Source organism: Balaenoptera physalus, assembly GCF_965194825.1.
Source record: "Balaenoptera physalus genome assembly, chromosome: 13".
In the NCBI taxonomy this organism is placed as follows: domain Eukaryota; kingdom Metazoa; phylum Chordata; class Mammalia; order Artiodactyla; family Balaenopteridae; genus Balaenoptera; species Balaenoptera physalus.
This window is the reverse complement of record NC_138892.1, coordinates 62,154,028-62,170,219: the sequence shown is the minus strand read 5'-3', so window position 1 is coordinate 62,170,219 and position 16,192 is coordinate 62,154,028. Positions and strand designations below refer to the sequence as shown.

At 53.4% G+C, this 16,192-nt stretch overlaps 1 protein-coding gene across 2 annotated transcripts in view; it reads right to left on the bottom strand.

Annotated features, from left to right (window-relative positions):
• Positions 1–4,324: 4,324 nt before the first annotated feature.
• Positions 4,325–16,192, bottom strand: part of KRT8 (keratin 8) — a 49,972-nt gene continuing 38,104 nt past the window's right edge. The window contains exons 1-9 of one of the 2 annotated variants that reach the window (XM_082422493.1): positions 12,093–12,493; positions 11,518–11,732; positions 10,404–10,464; positions 9,835–9,930; positions 8,857–9,021; positions 8,372–8,497; positions 5,816–6,036; positions 5,132–5,166; positions 4,325–5,051 (exon numbers count right to left, since the gene is read on the bottom strand). In XM_082422493.1, coding sequence (XP_082278619.1) covers positions 4,792–5,051; positions 5,132–5,166; positions 5,816–6,036; positions 8,372–8,497; positions 8,857–9,021; positions 9,835–9,930; positions 10,404–10,464; positions 11,518–11,732; positions 12,093–12,458 — 1,545 coding nt within the window. In that variant the 5' untranslated portion in view covers positions 12,459–12,493 and the 3' untranslated portion in view covers positions 4,325–4,791. Of the gene's footprint in view, positions 5,052–5,131; positions 5,167–5,815; positions 6,037–8,371; positions 8,498–8,856; positions 9,022–9,834; positions 9,931–10,403; positions 10,465–11,517; positions 11,733–12,092; positions 12,494–16,192 lie in introns of those variants that run through there. The other variant, XM_082422491.1, reaches the window with a different exon arrangement.

Genomic DNA, 16,192 nt, shown 5'->3' with positions numbered 1-16,192 from the left:
AGAGGCCTATGGACACCCCAGTCTTCCCAGCCCGTGGAGCCCCAGTGCTCAATCCAGAAAGGGCTGGGGGGTTCCTCAAATCACATCGCAGAGTCTCCTCCACGCCCACCCACCTCAGGCCGCTGGGACCAAACATATCCCCAAGGGAGAAATTGGAGACATCAGTGTTAGTCAAGTGTTAGGACAAGGGAGCGTTGAGGACCTGCGTTACAGATTATTCCTCCTCACCCACCTCAGCTTTCGGCAAGGAAGTGGCACCGAGAGGAGAGAGACTTGCCTAGGAAGGAGCAGAGACAGCACTTGCTGGGTCCTCACACAGCTGCCAGGGCTAGAGCTGGGACTCTCAGCGACTGTGTCCCCAGGATCCCAAAGGAGAGGACATGGGACCACCCCCACCGCCCGAGGAAGGCAGGCAGAGCGCGGGCCGCTCCAGGAGGTTGTGGGATCCTTTCTAGAGCCGCTGGGAGGCTGTAAGTGGCTCCCAGTTGCCTGAAGGAGTTGAACCCAGCCTCCCATGGAGGATGGGGGTGAAGGCACTCACAGAACTAGTCCCTTAATGCCCAAGAAGGATTTTTCTCCCTGCTTGGAGTTAGAACACCAGGCACTTGGGCTGGGAGATGAATCCCCACTGAGGTGCATGTCCTCGGGCAACATTCAACCTCTCTGGGTCCCTTCACCTCTACCTATAAGCAAGGCCTGCCAGGGAAGTCCTTTCAAAAATCACTGGCCCCCACCTCTAAACACACCCTTTGACATGGCCCTGCCCACCAGATGGACAAGACCCAGCTCCACCCACCAGTGGGCAGGCATCAGTCCCTCCCACTAGTTAGCCTGCACAAGCCTCTTAGATCAGCCTCACCCACCAGGGGGCAGACACCAGAAGCAAGAGGAACTACAATCCTGCAGTCCATGGGGCCACAAACACAGAAAGTCAGACAAAGTGAGATGGCAGAGGAATATGTCCCAGACGAAGGAACAAGATAAAACCCCAGAAGAACAACTAAGTGAAATGGAGATAGGCGCTCTACCTGAAAAAAATTTAGAGTAATGATAGTAAAGACAATACAAGATCTCAGAAAAATAATGGAGGCACAGACAGAATATACAAGAAATATTTAACAAAGAGCTAGAAGGTTTAAAGAACAAACAGAGTTGAACAATAAAATAACTGAAGTGAAAAATACACTAGAAGGAATCAATAGCAGAATAAATGAGGCAGAAGAACAGAAAAAAAAAAATTGCTGACCCACCATCCCAGAACTGAGCCATCACTTCCACTAACATTTGTCTCCGGTCCCCGAGGCTGTAATCGCTTTCTCAGCTCCCTTATCTCTCCCCACGGAGCATGGGAGGGGGAGACAGTGGCGACTGGGGAAGGGAGTGATGTCAGCCATCTGAGTCAGGCGCAGCCAGGATGGTGGCAGTAGAGTCAGCTGCAAACACACACACCCCCTCTCCCCAGAGACTGACACCCTCTGGTATTTACCTGGTGCTCTGTGCCAGGCTTTGTGCCGGGAGCTGGTAACAGCCACTCAGGCAGCCCAGGGCCCTCTCTAACCGTTACTGCTTGGAGATAGTCTCACCAGTCCCAGCCCAGACAGCATGGAGCCACTGTGCCTCCTCGAGTTCAACTCTCCACTCATCTTTATACAGGACACCCAAACTCAGACCTTCTTAGTGTAGGAGGTGTGGTTCCCTCCCCACCTCTGCTGCTTGGACCAAGGACTTCCATCTCTGAGAACTTCCCCTGTCCAGGGGCTCTCCCTGCACAGGACACAAGGACAGAGGGGACAGAGTGCTGCTGCTGCTATGGAAAGGATGAGGGGAGACAGCCTATGGCATCAACCAGGCACCCAACATGAGTCAGGCTGAGCGATAGGAAAGATGCAGAGGTGAAAAAAACAGCCACTGCCCTTGAGGAGCCCCATCCAGGGCAGGGCTTTCTCATCTAGTAGGAATAATTATTATAGTCGGCATTTATTGAGCACTTACTATAGGGCAGACACTTTCCATGCAATAACGCATCCAATTCCCACGCTGGGGATGCTCCGTTTGCATCCTTTCTGCCCCAGATCCATTCCCTGACCTCCTTGACCCTACAGGCTGCTCCCTGCCTCTCTGGCTTCCGGAGGAGGGGGTTGGCCAAGGAGGGGACACTAGCAGGAGACCTGAGAGAAAGGTGGGTATTTCCTCCTGACCCCCTCCCTGCTCCAGAGGTGGCTGCCTTCCTCTATGATTACAGCTTCTTCCCATCCCTGCACCTCTATCACCCAGTCAGTCATCCATTCTTCCTTTTGTCTCTTCAGCTCTACTCAGAGCCACCATCTCGTCCTGATTTTCCTGGGACTGTCGTGCTTTAGCACTGGAAGTCCCACCACCCGGAAAACCCCTGGGCCCTGGACAAACCAAAGGTTGGCCACCCCTGCTCAGGGGGAGTGGGGGGTTGGGGGGATGGCAATGGCTTCCCACAACTGCCCACCTCTGGCCTCTCCATCCTGTGTTTGTGCCCTTAGCCACATCCACACCTCTGTAAGGAATCCTTTCATTAAAGTCCATTTAGTTGAACTATCTTGGGTAAATTGGTTTCCTTCTGGGACCCTGAATGGTCCCATCTCCACACAGCCCTGTGAGGTAAGTATTATTATTACTAAAGTCTTTTCACAGGTGAGGAAACTGCGGCACAGAGAGGTCAAGTACTTGGTCAAAGTCACACCACCAGTAAATAGCAGAGCCAGGATTCAAGCCCAGGAATTCTAGCTCCAGGGCCATGTGCTTACCCACTCATGTCTCCCTCATAGAAGGCAAAGGCTGAAAAGCTCCTTCTTAGATACTTTTGATGGAGAGAACTGTGGGTCTGAGGAAAGGGCTGGCCTCCCCATAAAGCAGAGGGCAATGGCGTGACCTCCTGCAGCTCAGACCATGGAGTTGGGAGTTGACCAGGTGGAGACAGGGAAGAGGGAAGGAGCAGTGCTGGAGCTGATGAGCTGCTGGAGGATGAGAAGGTGACCCTCCCTCCCTCTTAGCACCTGGCCCTGATGCCCACACTCCTGGCTTCCTGCAGAAGAGGGAAGGAGATGTTTCCAGGGTCATGTTCAGACAGGCCCAGAGATAAGATGAGCGCCAAGGGGCAGGAGGGATGGGGCGTAGTTCCAGTCCCAAGTACCCATCAAGCCCCCAGGCACAAGCTGAGCTGCTGATCCCCATCCAGGGTGCAGGAGAAGAGCCTGCCCAGAGGTCCCAGGCTAATAGGAAAGCTGCGTTCCAGACCAGAACCAGACAGAAACGGAGCCAAGAACAGCAACGGGTGCAGCCAGGCTGTGCCAGGGACAAGAAGGGTCTCGTGCATTCTGACATGGAGACTTGGGGAAGGTTTCCAGCGGGGAAGAAAACTGGTGCAGACTTGGGAAGAAGGAGGAACAGGGATGAATGGGGCTGTCCTGGGTCAAGAGTAGAGCCTATTGTAGACAGTTAAGCAGGGAGCAAGATACAAGAGATACTAAAACATCAGTGGGGATGGAGGAGATGGAGGGCATCCCAGGGAGCATAGTGGAGGGTCGGAAAGAATCCCTTGATGAGCTGATTGGGGTGAGGAGTGAGATGTCCACAGGACCTACCCAAACAACCATAGATATTCCATAAATTGCCTCCTGAGGAGAGTGGGCTGGGTAGCTGCATAGCTTTTGTTTTGCTGGGTGAGCTGTGCAATGCTGGGGCAGAGCTGAATTGCTGGAAGGAGTGGCGGAGAAGCTGCACATTGCCAAAAGGAACCTTCATCTCTGTCCTGCAGCCTATCCTCTAAATGCCCTTTCAACACATATTTAAGGCTATGGCTGAGCCTCATTGCTGAATTATTAACCTGCCCAGGAGAAGGGCCAGGTTAAAGCTCAGAGGTGAGAGATGGGGGTGAGGTGACAAGACCCAGGTGTGCCACCCTGGGTAGAGCTGAAGCCAGCACATCACTGGGAGGGGACTGGAAGAAGGGACAGAACACAGAGGACCTCAGCACAAATCCCCATCTCCCAAACCAGGGTATCTGAATTAGCTGTTGAAGGCCATCCTCTGGCCCTGGAAACCAAGGGCTCCAAGAAGGAAGGTCTGGCTCTCATGAATGGGAGGGGTTATGCCGGAGACACCAGGAACAGAAGGAGTGAGAGAGACACATTAGGAGGGCACAATGGGTCTGATCTTGTTTGCCAGAGTAGCCCTAGTCCTGGCACTCAATAAAATTTATGGGAGGGAGGGAGTGCAGGAGGGGGAGGGAGAGAGAAAGGAAGACCCACTACCAGGAGAACTGGGTGCTGCTTTATTTCACAGGAAATAAATGGACAGAAATACAGAAATGGAGGCCCGGAGGCTGGTGAAGAGGGCAAGGATGGTGTCCCTCGGTTCCAGCCCTCAGGCTCTGGTCAGTGGGCCTCAGGCCTCTCCCTTGGGATGCGGATGCAGTCTGGCCAAGCCCAACCAGGAGTTTTCCTAGCTCGGTCGAAGGCTGTGGAGAGAGGAGAGGACAAGCCTGGCCGGCTGGAGGCTTGGCGCTGTGCTCCTTGGTTAGTGTGGGCGGCAGACAAATGAGATGCAAATCAGTACGCGGAACAAGGCCAGACTGGGCAAGCATTCAGAACAGCAGGCAGGACCCGACTGACTTCTGCAGAGTCCCCTGTGGGCTGGCTCGGGCTGTGGGCAGTGGACACAGAGCTGGCCATGCAGGGATGGGAGTGATAAGAGTGGGAGAAGAGCTGAGAGGGCTCAGGAAGGCGGGAGGGAGGGAGGAGCAAATGGCCTCCGGGTCACTCAGTATGTGATGGACATCTTCAGACTTGACTCGACCGTCTTCTTCAGGATGGTGTGGCAGGTGGAGCTGGAGCCAGAGCCGGACACAGAGCAAGAGCCCAGAAAGGGGCCCTGCCTGGAGCCCAGGATGACATTGGAGTCACCGGTCACAATGCTGGAGCAGCCAGACCCAAAGCTGCCATTCCCGCCTCCGAGTCCACAAGTGCCCACCAGGCCACTATCTGCTCCTCCAGACACGAAGGTTCTGCCTTCCCCAACAGCTGCCAAGAAAGGCACCAGGGTCACAGTAGAGTCCTCGATTCCCCAGGGGGCCCCTCTCCCAAAGTCCCCTGATACTCACAGATAGTGACCTGACTGGCGCACTCCCCAGACATCCTGGGGGAAAAAGGACAAGAGGAAGAAATGCTAAGAAGGGCTGCAGAGAATATGTTCCCAGGTGCTTTTAAGCCTCTTAGAGCAGCTCACCATCCTCTGAGCAGATAAAATACCCAGTCCACAATTTTAAATTCCTCCCAGCAGAATGGGTGGCCCTCAGTGGCTCACAGTGTCAAGAAATCTCTCAGCATCCTAGGGACTTCCCTGGTGGCGCAGTGGTTGACAATCTGCTTGCCAATGCAGGGGACACAGGGTTGAGCCCTGGTCCAGGAAGATCCCACATGCCGCGGAGCAGCTAAGCCCGTGCGCCACAACTACTGAGCCTGTGCTCCAGAGCCCACGAGCCACAACTACTGAGCCCACATGCCGCAACTACTGAAGCCCGCGTGCCTAGAGCCTGTGCTCTGCAACAAGAGAAGCCACCGCAATGAGAAGCCCGCACACTGCAATGAAGAGTAGCCCCCGCTCGCCACAACTAGAGAAAGCCCACGCACAGCAACGAAGACCCAACGCAGCCAAAAATAAATAAATAAATTTATTTTTTTAAAAAAGAAAGAAAGAAAGAAATCTCTCAGCATCCTGTGTTGCCCTTGCATCCGCCCACCCCCACCTCCATCACACATCCTCAGGGCCCTCTGACCAGCCCCACCTGCACTCCTCGCCCTCCAGCAGCCTGCGGTAGGTGGCGATCTCCACATCCAAGGAGAGCTTCGAGCTCATCAGCTCCTGGTACTCGCGCAGCAGCCACGACATGTCCTGCTTGGCGGTTCTCAGAGCGGCCTCCAGCTCGGCCAGCTTGGTCTGAGCATCCTTGAGGGCCAGCTCCCCACGATGCTCAGCATGGGCGATGGCAGCCTGCAGGTTGGCATTCTAGAGAGGGGTAGAAATAAGGGAGGAAGTGGCTGTAAGCCCGACACAGACTCCCAAAGCACCTACTGTGGATATAACTTAAAGGCTGAGATGGACCATAATCTCATGAGCTCAAAATTATTCCTGGCCATGGCCAGCTCTTCTCATTCTAAAAGACAGTATTGCCTCTTCTGCTTCTTTAACTCTCAGAGTGGGTTAAGTAGCATCTCAAAAACGTCAGGTCCATCAAGAACTTCAGAAAATAATCTTATTTGGAGACAGGGTCTTTGCAGATGTAATTAGTTAAGGATCTCAAGATGCTATCACACGGTATTTAGGGTGAGCCCTATATTCAGTAACTGGTGTCCAAGAAAAAGATGAGACAGACACTGAGATGACGCCGTGTGAAGATGGAGGCAGAAATGGGAGTGATGCACCACCAGACGAGGAATGCCAAGGAACTTCCAGAGCCACCAGAGGCCAGGAAGAGGTGAGGAAGGATTCCCCCAGCTCCTTCAGAGTGAGTGCGGCTGCCGGCACCTGAGTTCAGACTTCTAACCTCCAGAACTGACAGAATAGATTTCTGCTCTCTCAAGCCGCCAAGTTTGTGATACTTTGTATGGCAGCCACAGGAAATGAATCCAGCTCCTTCTCCACTTTCTCCCACGATCTTCCCCTATTTCTTCCCACCCCGTCGACCCTCACACCTTCCCTGCAGTATTCTCTCTCCTAAGGTACTTAAAGCTCTTCCTGTCCTGTACGGGTCATTACCTACAAGTCTCATCTTGAGGGCCACGTGTCCTTGAGGCTTTTGGAACAGCCCCATTTCAAATACTTTCTCCCGATGTTGTCAGAGTCTCATGGGCCTCAGTTTGGGGTCTGAAAAACATTCTCTGTGCTCACCTCTCCAATCCGACAGAAAACTCTTAGAGGAAGGACAGCATCCCGGTCCAATCAGCCATCTAGTTGATTTTCCCTCACGTTCGGTTCAGGAAAGAAGGCATTCCCTAAAGGCTCTCTTTCACTTACCACAAAGCACCCCATGGATGAGGAACATGGTCTCCATTCTACACGTGAAGAAACTGAGGCTCGGAAAGGAGGTGAGCGGCGGAGCTGAGACCCTAACCCAGAACAGCTGAGGTCCAGTCTACCGCTCTTACTGTAGCCTCAGTTCATCAGGCTTGTGCATGAAAAGGAGGAGTGAGAGGGGGCTGTGACCCCAAGAAGGATTCTCCCAGAAAGGCACCTTGCTATGCAGGGGGGACTGTGTTTCCCAGACATGGGGACATAGTGACTCTCCTAAGTGCTGGCCACTGGTCTCTGAGACTCCACGCACTTCACTGTCACCTGGGTGAACTTAGTTGAGAAAGCAGGTTTCTTGGCTCCACCTTTAGAGACTCAGATTCCCTCTCTCTGGTGGGAAGCCCAGGAATCTGCATCTTATCAGACACCCCAGAGAACCCCAAAGCTTCCAGAGCAAAAAGTCCAAATTTATGGGCAAAACACCGTGGCAGCAAATTGAGTAATAGGACCTGGTCACCCTCATCTCGGCTCCTTCCTCACACTCCGAAGGAGAGCAGGTCAGGATGGCTGGAGACTGAGTCTGGCCTTCGAATGGTCTGTGCTCCAAGAAGCACAGACCCCGCTTGCATGTGGACAGGCCACCCATGGCCTGGGAGTCAGGCTGAAGTGCTTGAGGAAACCGCCAGACTCTGTGGTCTCAGCTCTCAACCCTCTGTTGATCCCAAAAAGACGATGCTTTGGGCTTGGGGAAAGTGAGGGCAAAGACACTTGAAAACTTAAGAATCTGTAATCTTCACATCTAGAAGTAAGGTCTCCAGGAGGAGCAGGAAACCACCTCCCGGCCCTTGCCATCCTCTCCCTCCACCTCTCCCGGCTCCTCACACCAACAGCATTACCTGACCCTAAGGGGGCCTCGGCGCCCCACTGTCCTGCCCATGTCCCCCCTCCCTGAGATCCTGGTTCTCTCCCTCCCTAACACGGCACCAGGAAATTCAGCGTGTGGCCTTAGAGTCCTTACTGGGCTTGACAAGTAAGCATCAAAAGAAGAGATAAGAAAAGAGATGAATTAACCCTCTCCCCGAGGAGCTGAAAGCAAGATGTGCATGTAGACACGGAATGCAGCGTGAGGGCTGGGGCCAGGGTGGGCAGTGCAGAGCCCATGCAGCTAGAATTCCCAGGAGGAGAGCTGAACGCCTCTGAAATGGGGCTTGAAGTTCTCTCCACCCCAAATTAGCCAAACCTCCAGCCAGTTATCAAAGTTTCACACAAACCCAGCAGTGACCCTGGCACAAAGGTGGTAAGACAGAGGGCTTGGGGGCTCCGGTACCCTCACCTGCTTTTTGAGGTTCTCAATCTGACTCTGCAGCTTCTGAATCGCCTGCTGCAGCTGAGTGATCTGGACTTTGGTCCCCTTCATTTGGTCCGCATGAAGCTGGGCAGACACCTGAAGCTCCCGGTACTGATGGGGGATGGGGTGACACTGTCAGTGGAGAGGACCCTCACCTTTGACCCCAAGACCATGAGGAACACCATGGCCCCAGCTCTCTGCCTCCTTACGTCCTCATCTGGGATGCGGGTTAAAACACTTGGAAAACCAGGACACGGTGGGCTGTGGTTGCGGGAGTCTGGGCTCATCTCCCACAGTTTCCCTGCATTGCCTCCCTCCTGGAGAGGGGAAACATGGTGCCCACCCAGCCCTGGTGCTTCAGAGAGGTTATCAGAACTGCCCAACGGGACCGAGGCAGACGACCACCCTGGGGGGACAGGCAGGGAGACCCAGCCTTTTCCAGCATGGTGCTTGTCCCCCGGCCCTGGCACCTTGGTCTGGTACAGCATCTTGGCCTCGGCTTTGCTGGTCCGGGCGATCTCCTCGTACCGGGCACAGACCTTGGCGATGAGGTCTCTGAAGTCCAGGCGGCGGTTGTTTTCCATGGACAACACCACAGACATGTCGCTGGCCTGGGTCTGCAGCTGGCCCAGCTCCTGTGGGGAAGACTGACTCAGTGTCCGTTGGAGCCCCGGGCAGGCGGGCAGAGTGCCCTCTTCCTTCGGAGGCAGCCCTCCTTCGCGCCGGGTGGCAATGAGCACACCCTGCCCTGCCACCCTGCGGGACTGTGTCCTTATCTGGAATTGAGGGCTATCCAACGACTCGTGGACATTAAAGGAACGTGTCCGGCAGGGTCTGAAATCACCTGGTCCCCATCACTCCCCTGACCTCCTATCACATCCCCTCTCTCGTTCCCATTGCTCCAGTCACAGCGGCCTCCTTGCATTTCCTCAAAGACACCAGCACCCTCTGCCTGGAATCCCAGATTCCCCAGTGTGTGTCTGTCTTCCTCACTTCCTTCAGATCTTGGCTCAGATTTTGTCTTCTAAATAAGGCCATCCCAACCTCCCTGTTTGAAATTGCCACCTGCCCTACCCCTCGCCACATTCCCAATCCTCCTTTCCCTGTTCTAATTTTCCTTTTTCCCATAGTATTTATCACTTTCTAACATACTTGGTAATTTATTTATTTACTAGGTCTAGTGTTTATTGTCTGTCTCCCAATAGAAAGCAAGCTTCGTGATTTTTGTCTGGTTGTTCACTGGTATATCCCCAATACCTAGCAATTCACATGGTAAATTCTCAGTAATTGTTTATCAAAGGACTGAATGACTGGCATCTAATTCACTCTAACCAGGCTTCACCTCCCAGCCACTCCCACTATCGCCACAGGAGCCTGCCCACCTGTCCCCTTCCCTCCCGCCCACCTGCCCCTGGCAGACCATCACTTCTGCCCTTAGTGATCCTCACTTCTTCATACAGATGCCTCAAGAAGCAGATGTACTCTTTCAGAGCCTCCACTGTGCCTTCCAACTCCATCTTGCTCGAGAGAACCCCGTCCACATCCTGGGGACAGGAAGATAAAAGCCATATACCCCCACTCCCTCTTTGGGGGTCCCACTCTGACCCAGGAGTTCTGTTCACACACTGCCCAACACCCACCCCATGGCCATCTCCAGCTCCCATTCCTTCCTCCCCCATCCCCGCCCTGCCCTGCTCTCTCTTTTGCCTGACACTGACCCACACCACCTTCAGGAAGCCTTCCCTGATTCATCCCAACCAGTTCTGTTTCTTCCACTCCCTCCCCACCCTCTCCCACAGTGACACCCAGAGCTCATCACATAGTCCCTCAGTCGGATCTTGTCCTGGGGTCCCCCTGTGTCTACGTAGACGTCCCATTTCCTCAGAGGGTCCCTATAAGCAGTGTGACAGCCTGTCGTGCGTGAGGATCTCCCACCCCCTGCCCTCCCAGGCCAGGACTGGGCTCTGTGCACGGTGGGTGCTCGGGGTTCGGGTAGAGCAGCTGACCCCACCCTCACCTTTTTGAGGACCACGAAGTCTTTCTCCAGTGTGGCGCACTTGTGGGTCTCCCGCTCATACCTGCCAAGTAAGCACAGAAAGACGCTGCCTGGAGTGCCGGCATCAGAGCCCAGGCCCCTCTCCAAGTACAGCCTCCCTGGAAAGGCCACTCTGCTTTAGATGCTCCAAAGCAGGACACACCAGCAGCCTGCTTCTCTACTCTTTCATCAGGAAGTTTTGTCATCTCTTATGTCCCTCTTCACTCTTTCAGCCCAGGTCCACTTGTGACATCAGGCGACTTTGCTTCATGTTTATAAGGCACATTCAAACACTCTTCTTACTTACCACTCACAATCATCATCTGAAGCAGGCATTTTGGATTTTATCAGAGAGATTACAAGATGTGCCCAAGCCCTAGATAATTAGGTGGCCCAAGCAGATCTAAAACACAGGTCTCCTGGCCCCAGTCTTTCCAGGACCTTCCACCTGGGTCCTGGAGCAATCCTCCCAATGTTTCTGGAAGGTAAGAAAGGCAAGTTGCATTTTCCCAGTCTACAGATATGGAAACTGAGGCTGGGAAAGGTAAGATGCCTTGCCCAAGGCCACACAGCTACTCCTTGTTCACAGTCACCAAACCCAAGCCTCCTGTTGGTCCAGGGCTCTCTCCATACCACCAGGTGACCTGGTGGGGAACCCAGAACCACAGCCTACCTGTGAATCATGCCACAGGCCTGGGGGTGGTCCCACTAATGAATTCTCTTCCACCTCTGAGACCAGAGAATGTCTGAGTCACTTTAACCCACAGCCTGTTCAACAGAAATTTCTCAAGAAAAAAATCCACATAGGCATTGTTTAATAAGCCCCTCACAGCCTTGACCAGAAACGTGGCCCTCGTAACCGGGGCCTGCTACAATCGATGCTCTCCAGTCCTGGGTATCAGGGGCTGTGGGACCACTTACTTGCAGCAGGTGGGGCCCCCTGAGAATCAGAGGGAATGGGGATGCGGAGGGGCTAGAGGGGAGGCCGGTCATGTGACCCTGGGAGCTCAGCAGTGGGATACCCTCTGGCTGACAGCCTGATTCAAGCCCTCCCAGCCCCCATCCAGGGCCCACGGGGATGCTGCATTTTGCCTACTTGGCTTTACACTCTTCCTGCTGGTCCTGGCAGGACTTCAGCTCGGCGTCCAGAGACCCTCGTTCTCTCTGCAGCTGCTCCAACTGCTTTCTGAGCTGGACCAGATAGGCCTCGAAGAAAGACTGCAGGGCCTGGGGACTGTCACTCAACTCCTGCTGCTGCAGCAAGTCCCACTTGGTCTCCAGGACCTTGTTCTGCTGCTCCAGGAACCGCACCTACAGCACAAACAGCGGGTCCCTGAGGCAAGCTCCTGCCAGACTCCCTGGGCACAGCCTCTGGGAAATAAAGCCTGAGCAACCCTCTAGCCAGCCCGGAGCCTTTTAGGCCTTTGATAAATATTTTCCAACACACTAAATGAATTATAATGACATTTTTATAAAGGGAATTTCAAAACACTAATTAAACAGAGCCTCAGCATAACCAGAGAGACTCCAGTTAGACCACAGGAGGGACTTCCTTGCTGCAGAAGTGATTAGAAAACTAGTAGGAGACCAGACTTCCCCATTCCCAAGTCCGTCGAGAACAGTTCCTCAAGGGAGGCACAGAGACAGGGGCTTAGCTGAGCTGACCCTCACCTTGTCAATGAAAGAAGCAAACTGGTTGTTGAGGGTTCTGATCTGTTGGATCTCCTGAGTCTGAACCACCTGGAACTGGGGGTCGATCTCAATCTTCAGTGGGGTCAGCAGATTCCGGTTGATGGCCACTTCCTGGATGCCTCCCGGAGGGCACGGGGAAAGCCCAGGCCCACTGATCCCCTCCCCATACCGCACCCCTAACCTTCCCCTTGAACCCCAGGCCCTCCCACGAGAGCCTCCTTGGCACCCCCCAAAGGAACTGAGGCTCCTGCTGCTGAAGTTGACACTGCCTCGGCCCCCCGAGCGAGCAGAACAGGCTGAGCGAGCACTGAAGCCCCTCTGGGCCCGGCAGGGAGAGAGAGACATGGCAGAGACTGAAGGTCTCACAGCTACAGACAGAGGATCGTCAAGGTGTGTGTGTTCCTGCCCTGTGGCCCCGGCAGAAGACTTTTATCTCCTCCCGTGCTGGGACTGGGCCTTGGAGAGCAAGATGCTCTTGGCCTGAGTGTGTCTGCCACTGACTCCAGCTGGCCTCTTCTGACATGCCTGGGGAATAGGTGCCTGGCAAGTGCAGAGCCCAAGGAAGAGACCCAGAGCCTGACCTCAGAACTCCCAGGCTATAGGAGGGATGGGCACATTCTGAATACCAGGAAGTAGCCAGAGACCTGGACTTCAGTGCTGGGGGATGGGGAGAGATGGCCCTGAGCAAACTTCCTGAGGATCATTCAAGGAAGGCTTCCTGGAGGAGGAGATGGGGTAGAAGGGAGGCACATTCAAAGGGAAAAGAAGATGGAGGGGGTTCAGATGGAGCCCTTGAGTGCCCTGCAGAGGTTGGACAGAGGAGTGCAGCTTCTCGAGGGAGAATCTACATTCGAGAGTAGGAGGAGGAAGGCACTTTGCAGCACAGGAGAAGCCAGGAGGTTAATAGAGGTGTTATTGTCATCGTTAGCTAAAAGACACTGCAGGATTTGGAAATGAAACAGAAAAACAGGGTACCCAAGTCCCTCCTCTTGCCCAACCCAGCAATCATCCGTGAGGCGCCACCCCGCTCAAACCAGGCATCTCCACCCAGGGTGGCGACGAATGGAGCATTTCTAAGCCCAGCCTGTGTCCCTTCCACAAACACACAGCTCTAGGCACATCCACTTGCGTCCAGCACTGTGTCTGTCAAGTTACACATCAGAGGATCCCAGGCTCTGAAATAAAATGTGCATTTAGAAACATACCTTCCCCGGGGACCGGGAGCAAAAACAGGAGTTTGAGGCTCCCTGCAGGATAGATTCTGTCTCTGCCCTGAGAGTCTGCTAATTGGAGGAGCCCCAGGGTTCATCATTCAGCAAGCCTCCCGCCCGGTGGAGGACCCGTGATGGGAAGCATCCAGCCGCCTCCACTGCCGCCCTCCCACTGCTGGCAAGGAGGGCTGGAATCTCTGATTTTTAGAAATGTCCAAAATGTCTTCTTTACAAGGCGGGAGGGCTATTTCTCCCTGTCCCTCCCCCGCTTTCTTAGAGCCTGATGCACCCTGAAGCTGGGATACTGGGCCTTTGATAATGCAACTCAAAGCCAGGACAAACAGAGACTCAGCATAATAAACACTCAAGAGATGTGCTATGAGGAAGTCAGTCCTAGCAATGCAAACAATCCCATAGATGTTCCACCCCCAGGGCCAGACAATGGTGAGCGTGTCTCCCCTCCCTCCAGAGGATTAGAAACCCCATCTGGCAGACAGCACTCCGGAAGGAAACTGAACGACAGATGACCTCAAGAGGAAGAAGAGGTCAGGCCTTCTGTGGGGAAAACAAAGGAGATCAAGGGACTGAAGGCTCAGGTGAGGAAGAGGAGAAAAACGATCCAAGCAGAGATTCAGGGACACAGAGGAGAGAGGAGGCAGCGTGGAGCAGCCTCAGAGTCTAGAAAGAGAATCTGGGAAATGGGTTGAATCCCACTGACGACCCACCTCCAAACCCTACCCCCTGGGGACCACTTTGCAGAGGCAAGGAGGGCCGGGTGCCTTCCTCCCACAAACATTCTTAAGAAAGATCTCCGTGGGCTGGACTCTACCACCCCTCCCCACTGGTACTGAGGGTGAAGGGCAGAGGTCACACTTGGAACGGGGCCTAATGTACCTCCCTGGAACTTCCCCATGTTTGTAATATTATAGAATATTAGAGCCAGAGAGCTTCAAGGTCCTCTGGTCCAATGCCCTCGTTTTACACTTAAGGGCTCTGAGGACCCATAGGGTGTAGTGCAGGGTGCAAAGACCGTGCAGCCTTGAGTAACCTAAGAGATTGCACCAGATGACCGCGAAGCCTACTTGGACCTGTCACTCTGTGGTTTGAGTGACTTGCTCAAGGCCACCTACACAGCTGACCAGGCTGGAGCCAGGGCTCCCACCCAGCCCAGACCACTGCCCCACAGCGCAGTCCACTAAACAATCCTTTCATCACGACTCCACAATGTCTGCCTTGTCCACCCCTCCATCGAGCTCAGGGTCTGGCTCACGCTAAGCATCCAAAGTACTTGTTTAAGAGATGAATTCTTATCCATGACAGTTACACCCAGGGACCTTCATGAAGCCCCGTGAGTTCTCAAACACTGCTGTAACACATGTTTTCCCCTATTTAAAAAAAATCATGCTACGATGGAGAGAATGAAAAAATGGCTTGGAGATTTGAGTGCTAGGCCCCTCAGAGGCTGAGTGGTACACACAAAGGTATACAAAGGGATCCCAATCGTGCAGCAGCAAAAGTACAAATGGCTCGAATCGTGAACTTAATGTTAAACCCAGCATGCAAAGGTTCTAGTGGGTTTTATCTATTGGGTTGAATCCCCTGCTCTAGTTCAACCATCCTCAACCACAGGGGTCCCCAACCCCCGGACCACGGACCAGTAGTGGTCCATGACCTGTTAGGAACCAGGCCGTGAACCGCTACTTGTCCACAGCAGGAGGTGAGCAGCGGGGCAAGCAAGTGAAGCTTCATCTGTGTTTACAGTCGGTCCCATTGCTCGAATTACCGCCTGAGCTCCGCCTCCTGTCAGGTCAGCAGCGGCATTAGATTCTCATAGGAGCACGAACCCTACTGTGAACTGCACATGTGAGGGATCTAGGTTGCGCACTCCTTATGAGAATCTAATGCCTGATGATCTGAGGTGGAGCTGAGGCGGTGACGCTAGCGCTGGGGAGCGGCTGCAAATACAGATCATCATTAGCAGAGAGGTCTGACTGCACAGAGACCGTAATAAATCAACTGCTTGCAGACTCATATCGAAACCCCATCAGTGAGTGGCAAGTGACAATTAAGCTGCATCTTACAGGGTAAACTGGATATAAGCAACACACTCTGGGTGTCACTGTCTCCCATCACCCCCAGATGGGACCATCTAGTTGCAGGAAAACAAGCTCAGGGCTCCCACTGACTCTGCATTATGGTGAGTTGTATAATTATTTCATTATCTATTACAATGTAATAATAATAGAAATAAAGTGCACAATAAATGTAATGCGCTTGAGTCATCCCAAAACCATCCCCTGTCCCCATCCGTGGAAAAACTGTGTTCCATGAAACCGGTCCCTGGTGCCAAAAAGTTGGGGACTACTGCTCAACCACACCTCATGCTCTACAATCCCTGCCCACCCCAGTCCTGCCTTCGAGAATGCCCCGGCCAATGCAGCTTCTTGCAGCTCCCCAGCAGCCCCTTCTCTTACTGCCCCATGCTGAGTTCACCCCTGGCCACAGCTACAACCCTCAATCTCTTTCTCTCTAATTGCCCTCAAGCCTGTTCTGCTTGTGAAGTGGATTTTTTGACCCAATAGCCATTTATTCACATTTATTTATTGACTCAACAAGATACGACTGAGCACTTTCTATGTGCCTGGGCCTATGCTGAGAGTTGGGAATTTAGCAGAGAACAAGGCCCAGTCCCTGCACCAAGAAAGCTTAGAGTCTAATAGAGAAACAGACACAGAACAGGTAATTCAATAAGTATTTAATTGCAATTATGATAAGGAGAGAAAAGTACAGGGCATGAAAGAGGCCTAATCTAGTTTATCCTCTAATTTATTCTCGAACATGCCAGGAACACTCCTGCCTCAGGGCCTT